Raw genomic sequence first — 27,977 nt, forward strand, 5'->3', positions numbered from 1 at the left:
TCATTTCATCAGGTGAATTTTGTTTACGTGACATCAACATAAATTCGACAACGTTTTCTAATTATAACTGACGGTTGACAGTGGCTAAGTTTACAAGGCTTGCTTAGAAGGAAAAATCATAATACAGTACTAGTATATGTTTCACATGTGTTTATTATGAATCGGCGCTGAGACAGACAACACTAACAGTTTTGCTTCGTGAAGGCCTTTAATACGACAAGAAGACATGGCACAGTTATTATAAAAATACAACAAAATAATTTAACTTGACATCTGTAACATATTTGAACACCAACGAGAACATATATAAATTACATCATTCGAACTAAACATGTAAAGCTATCCAATCATTTTCATTTTTATTAGACCGCGGTGTTTTATTTGTCCCATTGTTTAATAGTGTATGATCTTTGTCAACTTTTTCAAGTGTTAGGTTTGACAGTTTATTTGTATCGACGTGCATTTGTGATTCAATTGTGTCCGCTTCAATAATATCTTGCAGTGCTTCTTCCGTTGCCTTTGTAATTTCTTGTTTCCTCTCCCGCTCAACTTTAGATGATCTACGCATTGCTACCTTCTTTTCGAATTCTTTTCGAAGAATTTCATCTTTCTGAGAGCTTTCCAATAACTTCTTAAAATCATCCACGCGGCGTTTGAAAGCAGGATTTCCGTCCATATGTTTAGCCATAAGTTTGTGTAATTTACCCCTTACTCGACCAACCTCAGTCTTTTCTATATCAACTGAACCATCTGCTATATCCTTCATCATTTGAGCCTTTTGTCGTCTATGAATCATCTGCGCCTGCATCATTTCACTAAAATGAACCACATAAAATCAAATGCTTAGCAATTTATCCCAAATACGTGTAAACTGCATAATTGAAACACAGTATGTGCAATTTCCACTACTGAATCATTTAAAAATCTAATTTTACAACCTGTCCAGACGAATTGAGTTTAGATAGAAAAAATAATTAAATCAGATGATTACGCATGTGTCATCAGCTGTATTAATACCCTCGGATGTTTTCTGTCCTTTGGTCGGGGTGTTGTCTATTTGACACAATCCCCATTTCAATTCTCTATTTATTCTTAGGCCATAGTCTATTTATGATGGCAAATTAATTTTTGCGGAGAAACATATTTCTAAGTTACAGATTCTTAATGCAATATTAGATTCATATTACAAACAAATGAATACAAACTTTTTGATATGTGGAAATGAATACTTACGCATATTCTATTTCCCCGCTGTCATCATCATCTAGTTTATCTATTAATAACTCTAAACAGTGTTCTTGTAGAGGAATCCCTGCCATCTGTAAATACAAATATTACTACAATAACTGATCAGTGGCACCATAAAGATATGCAGTAGTTTCATTATTATTCGTGGTTTACCCAATTTCGTGGATTTCGTTGGTATAGGTAATCAACAAATTATAATGTTTAACGAAGTAAACATTTTTTATAGGTGTATATTCAGACTTTTGGAAAATATCCACGATATTAAAATGTGCATCAATCCACAAACATTGGTATCAATGAACATACAAAATCCACAATATGTTAAGGTTTACATGCACGGAACATTAATTCAGAATTTGAATTAGGAAAAACAATTGCCATGCTTAAACATAGAGATGGTATAACATATAACAGAATAATGTTCTTAATATTTATGCCAGAAGGTATTTATTGCAAAATATCTGGTATCATAAATATATAATTATATTTCGTATAAATCGTAGTATTTCTTGTTTTGTTGTAGTACGGTATTGAATTTAGCGTAGATTTAAGTCATGCTACTGGTATTTTAATACAAAATTATAAACATCACCATCTTTGCTCTTTTAAGTAGACGATGTGCGAACTTTCCTTACTTTACACGAAATATACAGGGGCAGTGGGAACAAAAATTTCGTATTGCTAGGTGTCAGTGCATTTTATGTTTCTAATGTGCAGTATAAATCTATATCAATCGTTTGAGACGTCACAATTTCTTATACTAAACCACCCTAAATCAACGAAACATATTCTGTCCTTTATTTTTGTGTCTTTTCTATTTACCTACTCCAGATCCCAGATGTTGATATTACACAAAAATGTGAGATTTATGTGAATGAGACATCAACCCAACCCATTATGCTTTTTATAAACTTTCTGTTCTGATTTTTATCCAGTAATTGGTATGCATGTGTGATAATGAAAACATATTGCCTTGGGTGGATAGAAAAAAAAGAAAAAAATGGAGTTATCATTCGAATGGGTAGACCTCGGCCGAAGCGGGTGTTAATTGTTCCGATTCGGCTCAATGAGCTTTTTTTTAAGGCATTAACCCCCGTTGCTTATATTATTACATATTGCTGTTAGTGAAAATTAAAAAATGCTGCGTGTCCAATGAAATGAAAAGATAATATAAGAAATATGCATAATGTATGATAATATCGTTTTTTACAAATAAATATATAATTTAAAGAGAAAAAAATGTCAACAAAATGTGCATACTGCTTTTTAAACTATACACTGCACTGCAACAGTCAGACAAAAGTTTTAGATTAAAAAAATTATTGAAAAATAAGGGCATCAGTAGTATATCGCTGTTCAAAAGTCATAAATCGATTACTTAGTAAGAGAAAACAAATCCGGGTAACAAACTAAAACCAAGGGAAAACATAATCTATAAAATGAAAACAACGGAACAACAGAAACGAAAAACAGTCAACGTATACAGAAACGGAATATTTGAAAACAACTGCTATATTTCTGACTTGGTACAGGTTATTACGAAAAATTGGTTGGTTGAACCTTGTTAACGGTCTATTCATACCTCCCACAGATATGGCAATGCTAAAAAACATTTCGCGAAAATGAAAATACAACGTGACACGAATACAGTTCACACAAACACAAGGGCACTCAACACAAAAAAAAAATCATCAATAAATACTGAAAATATGACATGAAAAAATGCATAAATAAATAATAGATTAGAACATGAAAACATGTAGATCGCAGAATAACAACAGCCATCTCACATTAATGACAACACAAGATCAACCTACATTGTGACGTATATATAATTTTGAAGTCTGTACAATATTATTGAACGAGATCCAAAAATTCCCAATTATCTTCACAATACTATTCTAAATAACTATCATGATTACAACTGTCTTGAAAAGCTATATAAAATAATGATGTGATGACGTCATAAGTATTTGGACTAGCAAAAGACTTTATCCATGGAAAATAGAAAGTAACACGACTATTATGACAAATAAAACATCTGTAAAATGTACAGAAAATATAGAATTCATACTACAAACGATAAGACATAACACAATATCCAACTGAACTTACAAAGGAAGCATCATAAGAGAATACACGAATGTTGGATGTGAAAATATTGAGACACGTCGGATAGCAATGCAAATTCACCCTCGGCAGAACAATCATATTCGTCGAAAGTCACGTTCAGAACTTAGCAGAAAAACGACTTAGATAGTAAACCACAATCAAAGATTTGATAAAAATGTCGTTTGTTAGTTAAGACAAAGACACATAGTAAAGATGACCCAATTCGTGATGGTGTCCATTTACGGAGTGTCAATTTTAGTCTTTCCTCATCATAACTCTACTGGAGAGGTTTCTGCGTATGGAGCACACTCTTGTAAAGTCTGAATATGCATTAGCATAAACAGTATATAACATAATAATGATACGATTTGATTTAGCGATTTGTTCATTTAAAAATACAATACGTTTTAGTTTCTAACAATGTTTATAATTTTTTTGGAACATTTGTCTGTTATAAATATATTACAATACTATTTATTTTGGAACGTTTGTTGTTTTAAAATGAGATTTATTTAGTTTGGAACATTTGTTCCTTGAGAAGTACAATATATTTGCTTTGGAATGCTTATTATTTTTAAAATGCAATATTCGTATTTGCTTTCAATATTTTTATTTAAATTTTCAAATTAAAAAAGAAATAAAAGGAAAAAAAAACAAAAAAAAACCAATCTCCATCATTAAACTAACAGTATACAAAGTAGTAGCCCAACAAGGAGTAAGCAGGCAATAAAAGATTGTAACATACTTCATAAATACCCTGTAAAATAAAGTTATATGTGCATTATAACAAGAAAGTGTCCTAAAACTTGCAGAATAAATAAAATGAGGATATACTAGTATCCATATTTCTAGAAAATAATTATATTTTGTAGGACTTAAAGATTACGCAGGGAAGATGAGTATTTAAAGGGGCACTAGCTACGAGATATATAAAAAAATAAATATATATTATTTGTTTTGCTCAATCATTAATAAAATGCAAATGGTGAAATAATAATTCGCTTTAAGCAGCCAGTATGGTAAAAATATGCTAAAAAACATTGATTATGACTTATTCACTTGTAAGTGAATAAATCGACCTCATTGAATCCGTATTCATGTGAACTTCAATGTAACCCCCTTAGGTTGAGACGAATAACACGTGAATTGTATGTGTAAAGTTATTTATAGGAACAAAATGTCAACATATAAAGTGAAATAAAGGTAAATCATTTGATTGACTGATTTGATCTACAAAATATCATTCTTATAAAGGTAAAAACGATTATAAACATATATTTCATCTATAATATGAAATTAAATAGACATAGAATGATCCAACAGCACGAGTTTGCTGAATCTATTTATATTTTTATTTATGTTTACATCGCTTATATGGTCATTGGATGATTTTAGAGGTCAAGTCGATAAATAATTAGATGGCTTCTTGACTAAATTACCCACGAACGAAGCTACGTCTTTTCATGCCCGTGCCAGGTTAATTGTTTATTTTAGACTTTTAATAGTTTGGATAAATGTTTTACATTGTTATAAATAGAATATGAAAATTTGATTAAAATCGGTGAATATGAATTTAATACATACTCTTTTTATGAGTAACATTTTATATTTTTAGTATACTGATAAAAAATGTTCAGCAGGATAAACACAAATATGTCCTTTAAACCCCTTAACCGCGCATTAGCTATATATAAGACAAAAAAGCGAATCATTGATACATTATTGGCTTGGAAGTCAATAGCTCAATGTATTGCAATTCGTATTGGTGCAACTTGATAAGGGATGGGTTGTGAATGTTCACGAAACTATTTCGTTGACGGTTAACATAAATAATTCTAGTGCTGTTAAAACGACGATTTACATATATTAATAACCTTTAACATGAAACCAAACAGTTCTAGGAAAATTAGCATTATAAAATGCACATGCTTGTCAGTCTAATCATATTCATATTAATGTTTATATCGGGTTATAAAACTTTCTGCAGTAACCAAATACTTATTTGGTATCTACTTTAAAATGCGTACATTATCTCTGGTCCATGCATTCCCTATTGAAAGATTTTGGAATGTTTGTAATAGGGATCTACGTTTAAGTATGTTATATATCGATTATGAGAATTTGGTCCAAATCGGTAAACACGAATTTAAATTATTGCCCCTTTCACTATAACTTGTATTTCAACAGTGTTTACATAGAGTCATATTGTACGGCCATCATAAATAAGATGCAAACAATCTATAACATCACGGACTCTTTCGTTTGTTGATGCATTGAATCATTTTATGTCGTCTAGATTCATAACCAGGTTTAAGTTTCACTAATAGGTGAACGTATGAACACTAAACGGCTTATCCTTCAAGAACTTATATACTAAACCCCTTAATTTTTAGTCGAACAGTTTTATTATTCAACACTTCAGTTTGTTTAAAGTTATTGTTCATTAGAATCAGATTGAATTTGCATTTTGCACTAAATCAAGGTGAAGTATGCTCTTGGTATATCTTCAGTATATGCCGTCATTCGATTGCTTTCCCCATTATCCCTTGCAATTGGTAGCTTTAAATTGTTATGGACATATTAACATACCATCAAGCCCGTTTTTATTTCACTCAAGTCCAAGGATTTACTTCCATCTTTATCAAAAACAGAAAAGAGATCTGTTAGCCGGAAACCATTCATATGTCCGAATTCCATAAGCACTATTATAGGATTTTCATCTATTAGAGAGAGTTCGTCATCATCTTCACCAACACCATGATCTCCACGAATTGGTCCATGAATAAACATTATGTCCTTATCTTCTTTTAGTCTTTTCACATTCTCTGAAAATTCTTTCTCTACAAGCTGGGTCTATGAAAGTAGATTAAAGTTGGGGGGAAAAATTATCGATCGAAATTGAGCAACATATATATAGATAAGCACTTCATATTTTGAACTGTCTTGAGAGGTTTCCTATGAACTGCTTTGAATCATTTGTGAGTTTTAGCAGTTAATCCTGAATGTTATTTCAAATATTGTATCTTACGCAAATAGGGGAAGGATCTTATAAAGCAACCGTCAACGTTATAAAACAATGAAAGCACTAAAACACCTGGCCCTGAAGGCATAAAACTTTGCTCAGTGCTCGGAGCACAAAAATCATGCTCGAAACATGAATTCCAGCAATTTGATTGGTTGATTTTCGAGTACGAGTACAAAAAACTGACTCGAAAGTTTTATGACCGCAAGGCCTGAAAAGCAGCAAAGTGACAATGTGCTATTAGAAAGAGCATTAGTTGTAAAGGAAGAGATTTGATTAATTCATGCGCTTTTTTTTAGTTTTAAAAATTAATGTAATAGTTGATGTACAATCAATCCATAAATTCCATGATCTGAGCAATCGAGTAGTTGTGTTGTTCTCCTTATATAGATATTTTTTCCTATTGAGGGTATTGAAAAATAGATTGATTTGTTTGAAAGCTTTAGTGTCTTGTAAAAACAACGGTTATTAATATTATCATCTGTACAATTAAATCAGCATATATTGGTTTCGTTTCATAATTGAACCCCACCCATTGATTGTCTTCAAATTGCAAACTTTTTTTAAAACGATGGAACAAATACCCAAACAAAACTAAAATACAAATCAAGCAAACTGTTTTTCAAAGTGTAATTAGAAAACAGCTTTAATGCTGTTCAAGAATCTGACTTCGTTTTCATGTGTTTCTCGTCAATCATTGGTACGTTTTGGTCCTTTTGGTGTCTTTAAAAACAGTATTTCTACATTCATTTCAATGCTTACTCGAATATCGACTTTCTTCAGCCCTGAGGTAGGATTATCGTTGATAAAATCTAGGATCATCTGTGCACCTTTTGTCGTGATAGGATTCCAGCCCAACTAAAACGAAAGTCAGGACATGATTACGAAAATGAGAAGAAAGCCTGCAATTTCCTGCAATTTCAGTCTTCTAGTCATAACAGCTCACTCAACTTTCGATTTCCTGTCTATTGCAGTATGATATACATATTGTTTAATAATTGAACGTGTGTCTATCCGTTCCTTTTTTGCATTCTACCATTGTGAGCGCTAGCAATTCCAATACATATATCCATTAGTTTTCCCGAAAAATTAATTCCATTAAAAATTATCCGCTGTATATATACACTCTGTTAGTTAAATGTGCTGAATATCACGTGAAAGTTCCAATCATTACATATACTATTTCAGAGATGTTAAACCTTACTACATCTTCGAAGTTGTAATCATTCTTTCTTGGAGAATAATCATAACCTGCATAGTAGCAATAATAAGTTCTACGTTCAATACTGAAATAAGTGTACATTTTTTTGTGTGTAATCAATACAATTGTTAAACTGGCTCTAATGTTTCTTTGCTTGATTTCTATGTACTTTTGCTGAACCATAAGTTAAGAACATCATCATGTTGAACTTAATTTGTATTACTTCAACACTATCTAATTATCAGAAAAAAGGGAAATAATCAAAATACATTAAGCATGCATACCTTCAACACTTCTAAAGACTGATTTGTTTTCATTCCTTTTAAAAGTTTCTCTAAGGCATCTTTGTTTATTCTGTTACATTCCAAATTCAGTTCAATTAAATATTCATTAAATCCTAAAGCTTTGGCAAGAGATTCACAACCTCGCATTGAAAATCCATTCCATGATATATCTAATTTCTTTAATCCTTGATTTAACTGCAAAATATAAACAACCACATAGTCATGAATGATACTCAGAAAATTCAAATAGTGATTAATAAATATCAATTAACCCGTTTTATTTATCAATTGACACAGTAAAATGCATTACCCATAGTCGTATTTGACACATATTCGAACCTGTCCTAGTGTTCAAGTTTTTGAAGTATGAAGCCATTACAAACGATCCAAGCTTATACATGTCAACATATTGTTATGTTCAACTTTGTTTAAATTTGTGTTCAAGTCTGTTGCAGTTTAGTTTAAACATATTTATTGATAGTGGATTGGGAAACAAGTTTTGCAACTTATATTAATCCCTTTCCACTTTGCGGGTGCGAGTGCTGCCTTGTAGTGGCATTAGTGTCTTTAACGTGCAAGATATATGGCTCTCTCTTAACACGGGTCTGTCATTTATCGTCCACTTCCGACGGACTATCATCGTTTCCTCAATGCCATACTCGCAAATGGTGTCAAGGGAGAGCCGACAATTTGTGTTAGTAGTCCGATGCACTAACCACTACACTACGGCTCTCGCAGTTTGTTTTCAAGTCTGCTGAAATTTAAATGTTTCATTGATTCTAAATGAAATGTAACATCATAAAAAGTAATAATAATACTAGAAAGAGATGTTTGCTAAACTATCAAAAAGTTTAATTCGGCGTATGCTACCGTTTGTGTTTTGTTGTATTACCTGACTAGCTGTATTATTTCTTGATCAATTTTAGAATTGTAGTCTAAATGCAATCAAATGAAATATTCATTTTATGTTATTCTCATATTAATGTACTGTGGCTAAACACCAATTAGTTTAGTGCGATTGTTACTCTGTAAACTATACGTCATCGCGATGTTTCGATACCTACATGTGTAAGAACTTACTGCTAATCCGTCTGCAATAGCATCAGCACCATCAAACCGTAGATGATTCGATACCTACATGTGTAAGAACTTACTGCTAATCCGTCTGCAATAGCATCAGCACCATCAAACCGTAGATGATTCGATACCTACATGTGTAAGAACTTACTGCTAATCCGTCTGCAATAGCATCAGCACCATCAAACCGTAGATGATTCGATACCTACATGTGTAAGAACTTACTGCTAATCCGTCTGCAATAGCATCAGCACCATCAAACCGTAGATGATTCGATACCTACATGTGTAAGAACTTACTGCTAATCCGTCTGCAATAGCATCAGCACCATCAAACCGTAGATGATTCGATACCTACATGTGTAAGAACTTACTGCTAATCCGTCTGCAATAGCATCAGCACCATCAAACCGTAGATGATTCGGTACCTACATGTGTAAGAACTTACTGCTAATCCGTCTGCAATAGCATCAGCACCATCAAACCGTAGATGATTCCAACTGAGATCTAATTCTTCCAATGTATCATTGATTTCTGAAAAAAATATTTTAAAATAAACTCATCTGAAACCGGAATTGGCCATAAATAAACTCATCATAGAGATTGAGACAACCGTGAAATGTCAAAAGTGCCAGAGAAATATGCTTAGCTTCCTTTATTTATAAACTGGACATTAACGCGCAAATATATCTTTTCTAAATTTTATAAAATTGTATTCTCTTAAAATCAAGTATTTTGTATGAATGCTGATTTTACAAAAGAAAGGACTGAAAATAAGGTCATTGAAGCATACTGAGAAATAGGTTGCGTATTCTAGCTAAGCGAACTAGGATCATATCGTGGTATTTGGCATAAAAAATATGCAATGGTTTGCAGCATTATAAAACTTCTAATTTGAATAAATCGCAAGTTAAACGTCAAGCTAGATATTGTTAAAGTAAGATCTATTTGTATTTGTGCATGTTAAATCGTTATACTAACATCTGCTATACATCAGGCTTCATAACAACATGTTAACATAAAGATTAAGAGATTAAATGAAATGCACTTACTTAATGCATCGCCTATGACTTTTCCTCCAAACTCCCGAAATTCATTATGGCTTAAAGTTAGTCTGAGTAAATTATGTGTATCCTAAAATGTACAAAAACGAAATTATATCTTTACATTCTGTGTGTGCACTAAAGTTAGCATTCATTAGTGCATGTATTTAACCTTTTTTTTTTATCATGAAGTTGATAATATTATAATACCTTGAGATTAGATTCACAAAAGCAATACGCATAAGATGTCGATTATTTGATATTAATGATAGGTTGTATGATGAAAAAAAGATCGCTTCAGATAGATACTTAGATACTTTGATTCTACTACAAGTAATACGGTTTTATAGCCTTTGTAAAAATAACAACTGCTGCATTTTATAGTATTGCGTTAGGAAATCCACAAAGCATAAAATTCATAAAGTATGGTTTCTTCCTAAAAAAGTGCTTGTACCAAATCAGGCATATGACAGTTGTTATCCATTCGTTTGATATGTATAAGCTTTTAATTTTGCCATTTGATTATGTACTTTTCGTTTTGAATTTTCTTCGGAGTAGGGTAGTTTTGTTATTTTACTTTTTATCAATTTATCAATTGTATTCATTTGGCAAATGTCCAGCGCCAAATCGGATTATCATTCATACTGTTGACACCTTACCTCGAATAGTTTTGTTAAATGTATTGCATCAAATTCACGAAAACCATTTCCTAATAATAAAAATAAGTCAGAATATATTTCAATTTTTTTTTTACAAAAAACCTAATAATGTGCAATCTCAATAAAAAGTAAGAACTAGGCAGAATTTTTTTTTATATATTCTATGTTTCTTTATAAATAACTTATTCCAAAAAATCTGAATAAAATGAGATAAAGGTTGGGTTAGACATTAATGGATCATCAATCTTATGACACACACATATACATTTTGATAGCTTTTTTAAATTTCATCAGTTGACATCTTTAATTCTAGAGTCTGTTTGTTTTCTCGTCGGTTTTCTTTTTTGTCATTGGATTGTCGGTTTTTCTTTCTTTGATGATTTCATTGAGTCTTTGGTACCTTTCGCCATAGTTTAAAATATATATAGACAGATATTTGTAAACCATTGTTCTCCTATGAAATACTATACCGATGTAAGATAAAATCGTACCTGAGAGATTCAATGAAGTAAAGTTGTCAACCTCCACTGCAATATTCACAATGTGTTTAGCACCTTCAATGCCAATCTGATTGTCCGATAAGTTCTTAAATATACAAGAAAAAGCAAAATAACATTATTACCGAACTCCGAGGAAAATTCTAAACGGAAAGTCCCTAATCAAATGGCAAAACCAAAATATCAAACACATCAAACGAATGGATAACAACTGTCATACTCCTGACTTGATACAGGCATTTTCTTATGTAGAAAAGGTATATTGAACCGGTTGTTATAGCTAGCTTAACCTCTCAATTGTATGACAAGCGCATACAATTTCATTATCCAAGACCATTATCACAAATGAAAAGCTGTAGAATTTGTGTAATACTTTAAGATGTTGCCACTAGGATTTTTAATAACAAACTGTTGTAAAAAGCTTTTTGTTTCGGTAAATGATTTGTCTGAATGTCATACATGTTACAATAAGGTTTCATTTAATCCGAGATACTGTAAAAAGTTCTGTCATGGCAGCAAAATTTGTTTGAACATTTTTACATGTTAGAAAAAATATTTAGGAATAATAAACTGTTGCAAAGGCGATTATTGTTGATATTTTATACATTGTATTTTGTTAGAAGACGTTTGATATAACAAGAAGTAAAATAACAAAAATACCGAACTCCAAGGGAAATTCAACATGGAAAGTCCCTTATCTAATGGCAAAATTAACAACAACAAACGAATGGAAAACAACTGTCATATTCCTGACTTGATACAGGCATTTCCTTGTGTAGAAAATGAAGTAAACCAGGTTTTATAGCCAGCTAAACCTGATCGCACTTGCATTGCATATAATTCCATTATATTGACAACAATGTGTAGGAAAAACAAACAAACATAATAGGTAAATAATTCAAAATTTGGGATATAGCAGTCTACATCGTGTTACAATCTGTTGTAATCTTAATCGTTATAAAAGCAAACAACTGGGTCAACAAAGAAAACCAAAATAGCATGAATACACTGTTGAGACAAAGCAAATAAAGCAAAAATGAAAGACAAGAATACAGAATATGACCATTTATAAGACAATCACACAATAGCGGGATGTATAAATACCGAGCCCGTCACAACAAATGGATCATATAAAAAAGTGCTTTCACATTAACAGTTTGAAATATACAAAGCCAATAAGAAGAACAACATAACACATAATTAAAATAATAAGCAACGTCAGTACTTATAATCTATTATTTAAGTCCATCATATTTATCAACAAGGTTTATATATCATTCGATGAACTTTTTAGAAAAAAAGACGAGACGTTCTTTAACATCACTCTGGTTCCTCACACTGCTGCAAAAGCTTTGGTATCAACAGCGGAATTTGTAGAATTTTATACGTGTTGCAAAAAGGTTTTTAATGTACCAACCTGCCACGACAAACTCTTGTACTCTTATTGATAATGTTCATCATATTTAAAAGATTAAGAATACTAGTAATATCTATGTTTATTTGAAGTTGTGTGAGGGAACTTACTAAATCAGTAATGATTCTGTTATCCGTTAACATTTCAGCTAAATACAAAGCACCTTTTGGTCCTATTTCATTATCTGTCATATCTAATATCTGCACTGTTGGATTCTCCTGTAAACACACAAACACACAGTTTGTATTATACCGGAACTTAAAAATCATACAGTTACAATTTTATTAAAAACAAATTGTAAGAACACTTTTGAGGAATTGTTGTTTTATGCATTACCCACATATTGATGATGTGAAAATATTAAAAAGAAAACACGAAGATAAATATTTTTTTGTAAATGATGTTTTTGTTGTTTAACTAAATTACATTTTAACCTCACAGATATTGGAAATATTTGAAATATTCTATGTAGCTTCCTTGTATTCGAATTCCTGTCTGTATGGACAAACTAAATAATTTCCATATGTCTTTGTTTAATTGTTGATTAAAAAAGAAAAATAATGTAAAATTAGTTTATATATACTTACAAGAAGAGCAACAGACATTGCTTTTGCATCTTTTGGACAGAGCGAACGATGCCTGACTGATACTCTCTTTTTTGACAGTTCCCGGATAAAGGATGACACTGGTGAAATGTTTAACATTTTACACATGCGCCGATATTGGTTCTCACAATAAGATGCTGGATCCTTATCTGACCTGGATTCACTTTCCTCCTCTGAAATGTATGTACTTGGTTAACATATTATTTAGAATAAATTTAGTATTTGATGGACGATATGGACCTACACGGGTCGGTAAATAAAATTAAAGTTATTAGTGTTACGAAAGGAGTAGGTCCGGTCAGGGCCGATTTTGGCCTCAAATTTCAAGTTCATCTAACGAAAGATTTTAGACACTTTTTAAACACTTAAGTGTCTATTTCAATTGATTCGATTAGTTTATGTGAAAGATTTTAATTGATTTAGTCCTTAAAAACGCTAAAGCTTAAGTATGAAAATCTATCAAATATGCCAAAAAACGTCACTTTCTAGATGTTTTTTGTCAAAAATGAAAGTGGCCGCATCCGTGTTCATCCTCAACCTAAATATATATGATGTTTTATCATCAGATACAACTTATCTTTCAATATAATGAATGAACACGAATGCGGCCACTTTCATTTAAAAATGTCTGTATTTTATTTTTCATTTACGTGTTGTACTGTTAAATCAATCATCCTTAATCAGAACGATAGTTGTATGTGTGAGTGTATGCGAGTGGGAGAGAAAGGCTTTTTATTTTTACTTTATGTGATTACATGCTTGTTATGAGCCCTATGATTAGGAAATAAAATATCTTTATGTTTTATTTAAGACGGAAACAGTCTAAAATTTAACTAAAATGCTAAAATTGTGAACATTTCCGCAATTTAGCATGACTTAATGATGTCAGTACCCGATATATGTGCATTGTATTGTCAAAAACCGCACATATTTATGTAGCAGAAGCATTCTACTGTCCAATAAATAACTAAAAGTTTACATTTTCACAATTTTGTAAAACTGCTATATTTTGGGGCCAAAAAGGGGTCTTACTGAACTAATCCTTTGGATCATTTGTATTTCTTTACTTAATAAAATTGATTGATGCAGGCATTAGGAATTCTGCTAAATGATTCCAAAAAGGTACATCAAAACATTGAAATTTGATTGGTTATCAAGTTTAAACGAGTGAGCATTATTTAAAATTTGATTTACACGAACTATGAAATCTATAAGGATATTTGGTGAAATGTTTTAAATTACATAAAAAAACACCAAAAAAATGAAAGTGATCACAAAATACAACTATTGATTTATAAAAGTAAAGCTAGACCTCGTTTTTACTACTAAATACAATACATGAAAGCTTTCATTGTGCTGCATAATATTGTGACAGAATATAACAAAAATACAAACTATGTTCCAAAATCAAATGTCAACCAGTACCCTTTCTATGATGTACAATGAACAAGTTAAGTGGTGCATAAAACAAATAATAAGCATAACTAAATCAGCTTTTGATATCATATAAATACGATTGGTTATATCAAGGAAACTTTAAAATTTACAATAAATGTCTAAAAGCACTCTGATTTTAAACAAGAATAGTGTATGAACATGCCATTACCACAACGTCCCGCACCATATTTTAATTGTAAAATAAATGTATACGTTTGACTCCTGCTACTGATGACGTTCTAAATGCCAAAACAGGTGATGGGGAACAGCTTTCAAGAGACGTCGTCACAAAACTGTCTTCGTAGTCTCTAAATGATTGCTTTGTGTCTACTTTTGAAGACGATTCTAGTTCAACTGAGTTTGTCCCTGTTGCCAAATCTTTTTAAACAAAGAACGATAATTCTTAAAATAACAAAACTTTGAATGGTTTTACACTAGTAATTTTGGGGCCCTTTATAGCTTGTTGTTCGGTGTGAGCTAAGGCTCCGTGTTGAAGGCCGTACTTTAACCTATAATGGTTTACTTTTTAAATTGTTATTTGTATGGAGAGTTGTCTCATTGGCACTCACACCACATCTTCCTATATCTATCAATAAGGTTACGAACAGTGACATACCATTTGTCCTAAAAACGACTTCCGTAACATTTTTTAAATCAAAATAAAACAAAAACGAACAGTTACAGTGAATGAAGCAGTGAGTTTTATGTTTTTACAAAGCAACACTGAATATCTATGTAATCTTGACTTAAATCATATTGTTTTTAAGCAAATGAAAACAAAAACGTGATCGTCTAAATGTAATTATCAAGCATACCATCAAAGTCGAAATCGTCGTTGAACTCGTCAAACAAGTCTGTTAATGAAGTATTATAGGTGTGAAACGACGATTCACATCCACCATATTCACTGTCAATAAGTGATGCTTTTCGTCGTCCAGTCCGACGTCGTGTTATGATCGCACGATTTGTCTTCCGACTGGCAACCTTGGCCTTGTTTCTGTATTTGACCGCCATGACATACGGTGATGCTGTCTGTGGTCTTTTAATAAGGCTTCGGTTATCATTCTGAAAAGCAGAGAAAATTTGTATTGATATCATATATATATTGTTAGTATATTCAAAAAAAAACATTCATGGATTCATTATTATTCGTGAGATACCAATTTTCGTGGATTTCGTTAGTACAGGTGAACCACGAATTAAAAAATTAAACGAATTACAATATAGGTTTTGTATGAAGATAGAGACATCCACGAAATCAAATATTCATCAAAATGCAAGTTTTCCTCAATCTACGAAAATCGGTACCCAAGAAAATAAATGAATCCACATCATTTTGAAATACCTGGGTAACAGTACAGGTAACGTTCAACATATTTTGTTAAGTTTGCTGGTTGCCACCCTGCCAATATGTTGTCATAATCGTCAAATATAGAAAACATAGCCCAATTCTATAACATGAAATGGATATATAATCATACAATACGACATGTTCTTAAAAACAAAAAAACTTTGTGAATTAAATAATGTTAACAAAATATTTTTAAATTACTACTGTATATACCAACTTCAAACAATATTTACTTACATTGTTGTATTTTCTCATATTGTCTTCGATACTACACGTGTTATGGTTCACGAAGTCAGGTGTAAAATAATCAGAATTATCGAATACACAAATATCTTTAAATGCATTTAAATCCATTTTCAAAATATTATTATTTTCCCCCCATTTAAGAACTACTTAGCTATGGAACGAATGATATAAATGTTACAGAAATTTAAAAAGAAAAGCTTATAGCTGGCTTTTGTATTGATTTAACAAAATATTATTAATAAATCATGTTTTAATGTGTTATATTAATCTCTTCTATATAAATGTCAAATGGAATACACGATGTTTCTATTTTGTGGCATCACCAGGATTTTGTGGTGTCAAGTTTAAGACAAATAAATTCTGACGATTTTCATTTTTGTGAGAAATTTAAAAGTTTGATTGGTTTGATAAATGGTTGTCTTAATTAAAAGCTGTTAATTTATGTGTCGACGTTGACCATTGAAACATCTTATATCAGTTATTAGACATCCATTTAAATATCTTTTATTATGCTTTATTGATTGATTACAGAAGAGTCAATTAAGTAGCATATTAATCTATTGCAATAAAAAATCATTATATCTAATAAAATTTGTAGATTTAGCTAACAAAGTCCTTATATTTGTATAGAGTAACATTCGTTTATAGTGGAAAATTGTTTTAACGTTGAATAAGCTACAATTAAAAATTGCTTGCTGGTCCCTCTCTGTGATTACCATTATATTACGCTGGTTCATTTCCCAATCAATCTGTCACCAAGGGAAGATAAATAAATCAAATATATGTGGTGGTGTTTAACGACCTTGACTGGCTATACAGCCCTCGCACGGTCGGCTCGGTGCCCGAAGGCGATTGGTGAGCGTTTGAATAATTTCTGCCGTGGGTCAGGAACAAGTAGTAAGGACGCCGAATGGAGGCCGCCATCTTGGTTTTGGTGAGTTGATTTTGGTTTGTTTACTATTTTAGGATTTTACTTCTTCACAACGGCTGCTTTCAGGGCCAGTTTGGTCAGCTTGGCAGCCCGCTAGCCTCGATGACGGAGTACTGTTAGATGATCTCGGACGTAGTTCTAAAGATGACAGGAAGCGTTATCAGGACCAAAGCCGTGAGGCAGTGAAATGAAGGTCGTATCACCCAACAGCCTAGGATACAGCCTTCGGACGTTAATCGGCATAACACTCCCCATAATACAATGGTTTTGGAGTGCATGTTAACGCAGGTACGCCAACTACTACGTCTATCTGTACGGCATGGATTGGTTTCTGTCATCTTAAGTAGTAAGTCGTTGATATCTAACTGTAAACCCTCGTCGAAGATAGCGGGTAAAGGAGAGCTGGCCCAGCACGTCCGTTCAGCTGTAATGACTGAGACGTGACTAAATATGATTGTAATAAATCAATCTTCGTTCATAGTCTTTTTCAAAAATGATGAACGGTTCTTTATATTGGTATGTAATCATTTTAAACGTTTCAAATTTATGAAATGATATTCGTACGTCAATGTTTTTGATACACCAATAACAAAAACTGAAATATATTGAATTGATACATTTTGTAATTATTCAAAATTATATCAGAAACCTTAACTTAATTATAAAATAATGAACCTGTTAAGGGGAGAGAATACTCGCATAACTTTTTCGAATTGGCACATAATACAACGAAATGTCACTCTTGCATACAAATGGCACATCAATATAATTAATTATCTGCGAAATCGTCCCCCACCTTCAATGATGATTTTAAATTATAAATATAACCAAAATTTGTTAATCTATAGATAGTTAAGACTAATGAAAGCTAACCCAATGTAAAAATATTTCTTTGCAATTTTTTAAAACTTCCTCAGAAAAATACTCGAGCCACTTGACTTTCATAGCTCAAAATTAACGTTTTTAAACAATATTTGAATAAAGTAGTTGAAGATTATTCGCTTCTCAAGGTGTAAGACGCAATAAAAATCGTATGCTTGCACCATCCTACCAAAATACGGATTTAATTAAGTCCTGAACATTTCGACATTTCTTCGTATATTTTGAACAAAACCGGTTTTAACAAAATCACAAGTACGTGTTAAGATCCGACTAAATACCTATTTTCCTATATGGTCAGGTAAAGTTGCTAAATTAAGTCATCAGTGAATTTAGTATAGCTTTTTATACCCAGGAAACAACGAAGTGTTATGGATAGTTCGTAAGTGTCTCCTATTTCCGGAGAAAGTTCATTTGAACTGAGGATAACCTTTTTATTATGGATTTCGTTTGGCCATTAAGGGATAAAAAAAAAGTCAAACAATGACATTTTAACAGAAGATCAACTTTCAAAATCAATTTATTTAAGCCTTTTTTTATTTTATTTTTATTTTTTTTTTGTATAGATCTGCGAATAATTAATATGGAACATACAATTAGGGAAATTCGGAGTTCAGAGTTTTTTTTATTTTATTGTATACAATACAGCTTTGTATATAACAAGCAGAAAAGTTCCCAACTTTAGAAAACATAGATAACACAATTAAAACAGCATTAAAGGAACAGAAAAACAACACACAGAAGCATGGACTATACGTCGATGTGTCCTTAACATATATATACATGACGTTTTTAACTCAAGTCCAAGTGTAAGTTTTAATTTTGTTTCAAGTATGATTGTAAATATTGGGCGATGTGGGGTACACGTCGATGCAACAGAAACCAAACAACACAAAAGGCAATATTATAGACATCTAAGGTGAGCATCTTGAACATCTTGTCAATATACACAAATAACAACAAGCATTGAAGATATAAAAATGACACTAACTTATGACAGACACATGGACACGTGGCGAGTTTAACAAGCTTTACGATTTTTCTCTCTTTGTTATTGAAGTTAAATAAATATTGCATGTAGTACGTAAAAGTAAACCCATGCATATATCTATCTTATAGTTCACTAAAAATCGAAACATCACAACAACATGGATATGAAGCGTGGTCTTGATTTATTGTATTCTTTTAACGGTCTTTTGATTTCGATCCTTCCTGTCATATATGATCTTGGGGGTATCCGACCTATGTTCGTTGTACGTACTATAATCAGTACAATACGGTAATTTTAGAGTCCAACAAAGATAATTTCAGGATTATTTTTAATTAGTTTCAAAAAATGTGATTGTACAACTTTATCAAATCGCTACATCATATATTGAACAGATATATCATGTTAAGGAGGGGTATTTGCGAAAAATACCAGTCGAGAGAATGTTAAATTTCACGAGCCGTAAGGCGAGGGTAATTCATTCTCAAGACTGGTATTTTTCGCAAATACCCCTCATGAACATGATATATCTGTTTAATTACACCGACTGTTAATGTACTAAAACGCATTAATGATCGTGACGTTACAAGCGTCCAGTCGGATAGAGTATTTTTTGGCAAATGCCACGGCAGAGAGGGTTAAAAAGGCATATCCTTTAAGCAAATACCCCGGCGGCGTTTAAAATGAACGATATTCATTTGATAACAGTAAATTGGTGAAAAATACACTGGCTATCAACCAATCAAAACCCCGGATTCTTACATAAGGTGTAATTATAAGTAAAATTTAAAACCTTGTGCAGAGAAGCAACAAAGCCTATAAAGGCTAAGAATAACATATATAAAGGTAAACAAAATTTCTACCTCTGATCACCTCTCGTTAAGATTTTACGTTTCTGGTTTGTGTTGTTTACTTGCTGTCTTTTTTGGGCAAATACACAACCCTTTACAGTAAGGATTCTACTTAGTCAAGATACGCCAGTTTATTTTCACAATCGTAGAAATGGAAGCCGTTGTAGGAATGACGCGCTGCCAAAATTGATCTTGAAAACCGATAAATTTATCCACGTAGCACCATTACGATCCTTTTATGTCAGTTGTATTTTAAAAGACAAATGTATATACTAGCTTATGGGCATCAGTTGATGATCTTGTCTGCATTGATTAAACTTAAAACTATTGTATGATCGGTTGTCAGGTGGAATTTAAAAAAAATCGAATTAAATATTTCATGGAAGGGCAGACTAGAATTTTTTAGTGGTTGAAGACTATAAACCATAGCTATCACACACAAACAAATATTTTTTTTCCAAGATATGCATTTTCATCATCCAACTTGAAAGACTGTCGTCAAGTACTTTTAGTAAAAAAAAAAAAGCTATTCGAACACACCTTCTCTGGTTTTGTGATTCATTGGATAGGTATTTCACTTGACCCATATATTTCATCTTTCAGTACTGCGATTTTTCTATGTTATAACGTCAATCTGTAGCTTTGATATATAACAATGATAGAATCTGAAGCGAGATGATGTATCAAATATTCTTGCTTTGTACGATTTCAAGACAAAATATTCAACTCAAACACGCCCTAACATAAAAAGGTGCACTCTACTTTCTCTTTCCGATACAATTGTTACCCCTTTTTTTGAATTTTTTCTTGAGTCACATAATGGAAGGGCAGACACGAAAATTACTGAACTAATAGATTGATATGTTCCCCGTCCGTGATAAACAAAAATTCTAAAATCGGAGGTTATGCATTTTTGTCATCCAACTTGATAGATACCCATGTCGTCGACTTGATATCTAATTGTTCTGCTTAAATATGTAATAGATAAATTGAAAACTTATGCAAATGGTGTTTTTAAAATTAAACGTTTCGTAATTGACAAGAAACTGTCATTTTATTTGTTTCTATTAACTTTTAAAATTTGTGTTACTATAGTAAACATTACAGTAAGCATTTAGGGAGCTACCATTTGATTTTTATGGGGGGGCTAGGATGAAATTTGAAAAAAATAGGCAGGACAGGAGTTTTGAGTAAAAAAAAAAGGCAGGATGAGCAACTTGGTAAAAAAAAAGGCAGGATGACAATTTGTGTAAAAAAAGTCAGGATAACTAGTAAAAAAAAAGGCAGGACCGAATAGAGTAAAAAATAAAAAGGCAGGACAGAGATTACAACTAAAAAAAAAGCAGGACAAAATTTTTCATCCTAGCCCCCCCATAAAAATCAAATGGTAGCTCCCTTATCGCCTTCTCTAACAAAGAGCTTCGATTCTTTTGTTCTATTTCAACTGGGTTTTCGACTGTTTAACTATAACAAATATCAAATTTCAGTAAGTGAAAATGCTTTAAATGACGTTCAACGAAGAACAAGTTTCTATGAATGCATTTAAATGTCTTATTGAAAAACGTTAACCGATATGGAATCTTATTGTGTGTACACGTATTAAAAGACAAGAAAATAAACTTATCATTTGACTTAATTCTTTACTTTTAAATCATAATAAAATAATCTTTGTATAAATACTGGATCTTATCGTAAGCTATAATTGTTGTTTCGGAATGCATAAACAAATTTCCTCATTCCGCATTTCCATCCTTGACATCCTTAATTTTATTTTTGCTGTTTACAAAATGAGAAAATGCGAGAGAAATAGATGGAGCAGGAGAAAAAGTTAGGTGGAATGACAAAAGGTGTAAGGGTAAAGTTGAAGTTGATGATAATGATGGATTAATCATTTAACGTCCAGTGGCAAACAGTACATGCATTAAACTTAAACAGGTTGATATCACAAGCTTAAGGCAACAGTGCACAGGAAACCATGCCATCATACATTGGCACGTTATTCTGACTTTGAGCCGACCAGTCTCCTTTTTCCACTGACTAACACGGGATTAGGGAAGAAGCAGTAAATATCATGTACTTGGTTTGATCAAGTCAGGTCTACAGCCAACGACTGCTCGCACTTAGGCTAGCACGCCCATGGATATGCTATATAATAAAGCTGTATTATGTATTATATGTGTCAATATGTAAAAACTTTATCCTAACAAAGACAAATTAATTTAAAAGCGAAGGGGAGATGAAACAAAATTGACTTAAATAGAATATCAAAACTTCTCAATTCGGCATAAAACATGGCATGTATAATTTTACGTTAGACCTTCGGTTAAAAAATATAATGCTATCGAAATTCATCGCTATATTGAACAACATAAAATTAATTGGTATTTCTATTTTACCTGTCAGATATATATAATTATCTTAAATTTCACAATTTCTTCACTTGAATATCGTTGTTTCTTTTAAATGAGAACATAATACAAGGGTTTTGATCTTTCAAAATCATACTGATGTCAATGATGATTTAAATTTCTTTTAAATACATAAGGAGAACGAATAAAAATAAAACAAATAAGACACAAGGTTAAAATTATTTAGGCCATATATTTCAGACCGTTAGTGCTAGTTTACTATTTTATACCGAGTTCACAAATTTCTTTTTTTCTTTTTTTCTCTTTCCTTATTTTTTTTTCATAAATCAGTGTAAAAATTATTTCAAATACGATTGGGAAATAAAATAAAACAGCCGAAGCGGAAATAGAAAAATAACAGAGATAGTCAAAGAATTGTTTCAAGATCGGGCAATTTCTTCACGATGAACAGAATAGAACAAAGGCGAAATAAATAAATAAAAAAAAAATAAAAAAAATCAAAAAAAAATCGACAGACATATTAAATACATTTTTATTAGCAAGTTATGGGCACTTGTCAGGCAAGATACACATAGTAATTATAAATGATAAACATAAAAGGTTTCCAAGAAAAATTCTATATTCCGCACAACGGTTTGTTTTCGGTGATAAAATTCTACGGTTGTTCATTCTTCAAGTTAGACGAACATGTGAGACTACCTATGCCAAATTTACGTATTTAGTATTAATGTAGAACAATAATAATAAATGGGGGAAAACACTTTTCCATAGTGTTGGTATTTTAAAGAATTCAAGAATGGACAAATAAACTTGCTATAAAACAAACATACACATGGTAATGAGTGCTAACTTTTTAATTTGATACAATGGCCGAGCATAAATCTGTATCATTAATTGTCATACTGCTATTATTAATGGATATTATAGAAATCTATATCCTTTGTGACATGGTAGTACATAGTTAGCAAATCTAAATGATTTTTTGACCTAGAGTAATATCATATTAGGTCCGAGTCTTTCCATTGCCTATCGATAACAAAGGGTTTTGATTTTGGTAAATAATTTGATAAGATTTGATTTTTTGTGTTTTAACGCCATTTTTCAGCACCGCTTTTGGGCTATATTGTCAAATCCATCAAATCTAATTGTATCTTATGGTGACAATGTGTAAAATATAAAAGATTTGTCTCGCCGTGCTATATCAATCTTCCAGAAAACAAAGAGTGAGAAGTGAAAAGTAAAAACACAAAAAATACTGAACTCCGAGGAAAATTCAAAAAGGAAAATCAAAAATCAAAAGGCAAAATCAAAAGTCCAAGCACATCAAACGAATGGATAACAACTGTCATATCAGTGAGTAAACGAACGGACGAACACGTTGATCAATTAAAAAATATATACATATATTTAGAACTATGTATAATAATGACAAATAAAATAACACTTGTAAAAGAGGGGCGAAAGATACCAAAGGGACAGTCAAACTCTTAATCGAAAATAAACTGACAACGCCATGGCCGAAAAGAAAAAGACAAACAGACAAATTATAGTATATACAAGACACAACATAGAAAACTAAAGACTAATTATAAAAAAAGAAGATGTGGTATGATTGCTAATGAGACAACTCTCCACAAGAGACCAAATGACAAAGAAATTAAAAACTACCATAGGTCACCGTATGGCCCTCAACAATGAGCAAAGCCCACACCGCATAGTCAGTTATAAAATGCCCCGAAATGACAATGTAAAACAATTCAAAAGAGAAAACTAACGGCTTTATTAGCATGTAATTTTCATGCGTCTGGTCTGAAGGGCTTTTCCGGATTAACCTTCATCAGGAACGACCATACCCAAATATTTGAAAGCCAGTGATGTTAAGATAAATAAAAACTGTGATAAGCTTTGTAACCAAGCTATCTAAATACGCAATTTTCAGTTTGCACTCAAATAGATAAATTGTTCAGATTATCTAAACTCTTTAATCCAGCTAGTGTTTATTGGTAATTACATAACAAGTTTAATGCCAACTTTTGAAAATGTTGATTTTTTATATCATACCTCAGATATTTTAGAAATAGGAGTCCTTGCTGTTGACATTTCGCCTGCTATATCCATATTCAACTCAACAAGAATTACAAATTTTCATCAACAATAAACTGAATTTATTTTTAAATGTAGTGCATACGTATCTATTTACTATATCTATTCAATTGTTTCAAAAGTATAATGAAAAGTTATTCTTGTGATCAAGATTGTCATTTGATCTCAATTATGTTTTGAACTTTATTTTAAATTAACCTACGAATGAATAATCTTCTTCTAATGTAACAAGTAATAAGTTATATCAAGTGGAAACCCGGTTGAAATAGAACAAAAGAATCGAAGCTCTTTGTTAGAGAAGGCGATAAATACTTACACCGTAATGTTTACTATAGTAACAAAAAATTAAAAATTAATATAAACAAATAAAATGACAATTTTCTTCTCAATTTCGAAGTGTTCTTTTATAAAAACACCAGTTGCATCAGGTTTCATTTTATCTCTAATTACATTAGTTAAACTGAACAATTAGATATCAAGTTGACGACATGGGTATCTATCAAGTTGGATGTAGTAAATGCATAACCTCCAATTTTTTTGAAAAAAATTACAACGGACGGAGAAAATATCAATCTATAAGTTCAGTAATTTTCGTGTCTGCCCTTCCATTATGCGACTCAAGAACAAATTCTAAAAAATGGGTAACAATTGAATCAAAAAGAGAAAATCGAGTGCACCTGTTTATGTTAGGGCGTGTTTGAGTTGAATATTTTGTCTTGAAAACGTACAAAGCAAGAATATTTGATACATCATCTCGCTTCAGATTCTATCATATTTATATATCAAACCTACAGGTTTAATTTATAACATACAAAAATCACAGTACTAAAAGATGAAATATATGGGTCAAGTGAAATACCTATCTAATGAATCATAAAAACAGAGTAGGTGTGTAGCACCAAATCGTAGTCTGCTTATTGGATAAAGATTGGTTAAGAAAGCTAGCACCATTACTAACTGTATGTATTGAAATAAACAACGCCTACTTGCTCAATATAAAATATATACGGTCTCAATGCGATTGCTTTTAACAAATTATATTCCTAGAAATGTATAGGAGGTAAGATAAAGAAACTTTCACCAACAGTGGAGTGTCGCAAAATTAAACCTACGGAGCCTTAAAAAAATTATCGCATGTAGAGAGCGAGGTATCATCCTTGAATAAGACATCGCATTACTCGTCCCGTCCATATTTTAGCCGGACTAGGCTACGTTCTTATATATCCTGTACAGTCACCCCCCCCCCCCCCCCCAAACAACAACAACAAAAACACGAGATTTGCTCACTTTTCCACGACAGGGCCGAGTCATGCTAGAAATTTCGAAAACTATAAAACATGTATCATTCAGTTTGGAATAATAAAAAATGATGAGAACATTGATTGTAAAAAAAACATTGATTAAGCAATACTAGCAATCAAGCCTAAGCATAAGTTGTCATAAGACGGACACAGCAATCGCCAAAGCAGCAGGAAAGCGAACATAACGAAGGAGATGGAACATTCCATATTTTTTTTATGAAAACATATTGGAAAGTTTAAACATAAACTTATGAATAAACTCATTATATATACCATGATTGAAATTTTGTATTTACGCGTCCACAAAAGACTCATCAGTGACGCTCGAATAAAAGTTAAAAATGCCAAACAAAGAACGAAGTTGAAGATGAAATGATACTGGTGACCTAAAAACTATAGAGGTCGACATATAGTTAAACATACAACAATAGAAAAAGACATGAAATGTCAAACTCTTTAAATTGTCTCTTGACTAAACAAGCTTTCAATTGTATAATTAAACCCAAACTATGAAAGGTTTGGCATCAACTCAAAATTCTCCAAATAAAAAAAACAAATGTCAACATGTTACACAAGACTCTATCACTGACATGTTGTCGGTTCTTTTTTTTTTAATTGGATAATTAGGAGTTGATGCAAAACCTGGTTTGATATTGGTACATCACTTTGTGAGGAAGGGTTTAAGCTATTTCGTCATTTTAAAATATCTACTCTCCCTCGTGTCATCTCGGTCAGTGGAATAAAAAAAAACTAAAAGATCAATCTAATTAAAAACCGATCTCTCATCGCTCCTGTTTCTGATATGTCGCGTGGGTTAACAGAGTGTTGTTAAACTGAAATTTCCTTATTGGTTATTATAGTACGTCATTGATCCGTATATACATATTTAGTAAAAATCACTTTAATAATGATATTAGTATTTAAAAAGGTCACATAGGACAAAAGGCGGAAAGTATTAAACATTTCTAAAATCCTTTAATCCAAATAAAGGCTTATACCCACTTATTTGAACTATGATTGATAGTTGTTTAATTGGCAATCCTACCTCATCCCCTTGCTTTATATTCGTTGTACAATTGGCATTAAAACGTGTATACATTTAAAAAAAATACAACACAGTAAATTTGTAATGATTTCTTTTGACAAACGAATAGTATACAAATTGATATTTTCTATAAAATTTTGTTAAATTGATTATTTAATTTATATATCTGAATACGTCGCGTAAAAAGAATATTCAGACGCAAGGTTAGTTACCACAATTTATTGAAAAAGTTATAGTGTTTTTTTTTTTATTATGAATTAAATACAAAGAAACAAACACAAAAAGGCACGACATATATTTTGCCATCGAAAAATTGACAGAATAATGTACAATTGATTATGACCGCTTAATGGGAAGAAGAAAGCTGTGCATACTTAAATATTTATTTACCAAATGAAATTATAAAGGAGGTTAAGTTTTATATTATATCTTTTATAATCTCCTGTAATGGTAATATGCTTGAAACAAATCTTAGTTGAGAGTATTTTTTATTGACTCAAGAAAATTAGAATATCGGTATAAGGGAAAGGAGTGAAAGTGTAAGTATTTGCACGAAAGGGGTACAAATTGTCTTATATTTCCCCGCCCCGCCAGATTGTTTTTTTTTTATATTTTATTTAATACATTGTCTCGGATATTAAAATTCTTTGGTGCCAAGAAACGTTGTAGAAATAGGTTACAATTACTGTATTTCTATATATATCTAAACCTCGTGTATACAAAACATGTAGATAAAAAAGTATTTTTAAATAAAAAATGTATATAGATATAGGTAGATATGGGAAGATGTGGTATGCGTGCCGATGAGACAATTCTCCATCCAAGTCACAATTTATCAAAGTAAACCATTAGTGGTCAAGGTACGGTTTTCCACACGGAGCAAGCTATAAAGGGTCCAAAAATACTAGTGTAAAACGGGAGAACCAGCGGTCTTATTTATATAAAAAAAAACGAGAAATAAGAAACACTCATGAACCACATCAACAAACGACAACTATTGAACATCAGATTCCTGACTTAGGACAGGTGCAATCAATTGCAGCGGGTTTAAACGTTTTATGGTACCAAACCTTCACCCTCATGAAACAATAGTGTAACAACACAACATAGAAAGACACACTATAAAATATTAATTGGAATAAATGTGTATATAACTTATGTATCTATTTCTTACCTGTGACTTTTCTGTCTTAGATTTCGGTGCAGAAAGTGGTCGAGCTAAAGCAATATCCATGGTCCTTCAACTATTTTATATCTCATACCCGCACTTTTCTTTATCCATGCTGGGTTTTTTAAATAAAAGATATGAAATTAT

At 31.7% G+C, this 27,977-nt stretch overlaps 1 protein-coding gene across 4 annotated transcripts; it reads right to left on the reverse strand.

Moving 5' to 3' along the window:
- Positions 1-189: 189 nt before the first annotated feature.
- Positions 190-27,977, reverse strand: LOC139485120 (leucine-rich repeat-containing protein 74A-like). Of its 4 annotated transcripts, none has more exons than XM_071269267.1 (14): positions 27,837-27,977; positions 15,414-15,663; positions 14,812-14,976; positions 13,144-13,334; positions 12,667-12,774; positions 11,137-11,230; positions 10,646-10,695; positions 9,996-10,077; positions 9,392-9,477; positions 7,868-8,062; positions 7,145-7,240; positions 5,950-6,213; positions 1,234-1,319; positions 190-815 (listed from the first exon to the last, which is right to left on the reverse strand). In XM_071269267.1, the coding sequence occupies exons 1-14, from the start codon at positions 27,894-27,896 to the stop codon at positions 326-328; spliced, it is 2,217 nt and encodes a 738-aa protein (XP_071125368.1). In that variant the 5' UTR covers positions 27,897-27,977; the 3' UTR covers positions 190-325. The 4 variants fall into 4 exon arrangements, with proteins under 4 accessions (XP_071125368.1, XP_071125369.1, XP_071125370.1 ...); XM_071269268.1 differs by lacking the exon at positions 27,837-27,977 and adding an exon at positions 24,275-24,394; XM_071269269.1 differs by lacking the exon at positions 14,812-14,976 and having other exon boundaries at positions 27,837-27,976.

The sequence above is a fragment of the Mytilus edulis genome, chromosome 8 (genome assembly GCF_963676685.1).
Source record: "Mytilus edulis chromosome 8, xbMytEdul2.2, whole genome shotgun sequence".
Classification (NCBI taxonomy): Eukaryota; Metazoa; Mollusca; class Bivalvia; order Mytilida; family Mytilidae; genus Mytilus; species Mytilus edulis.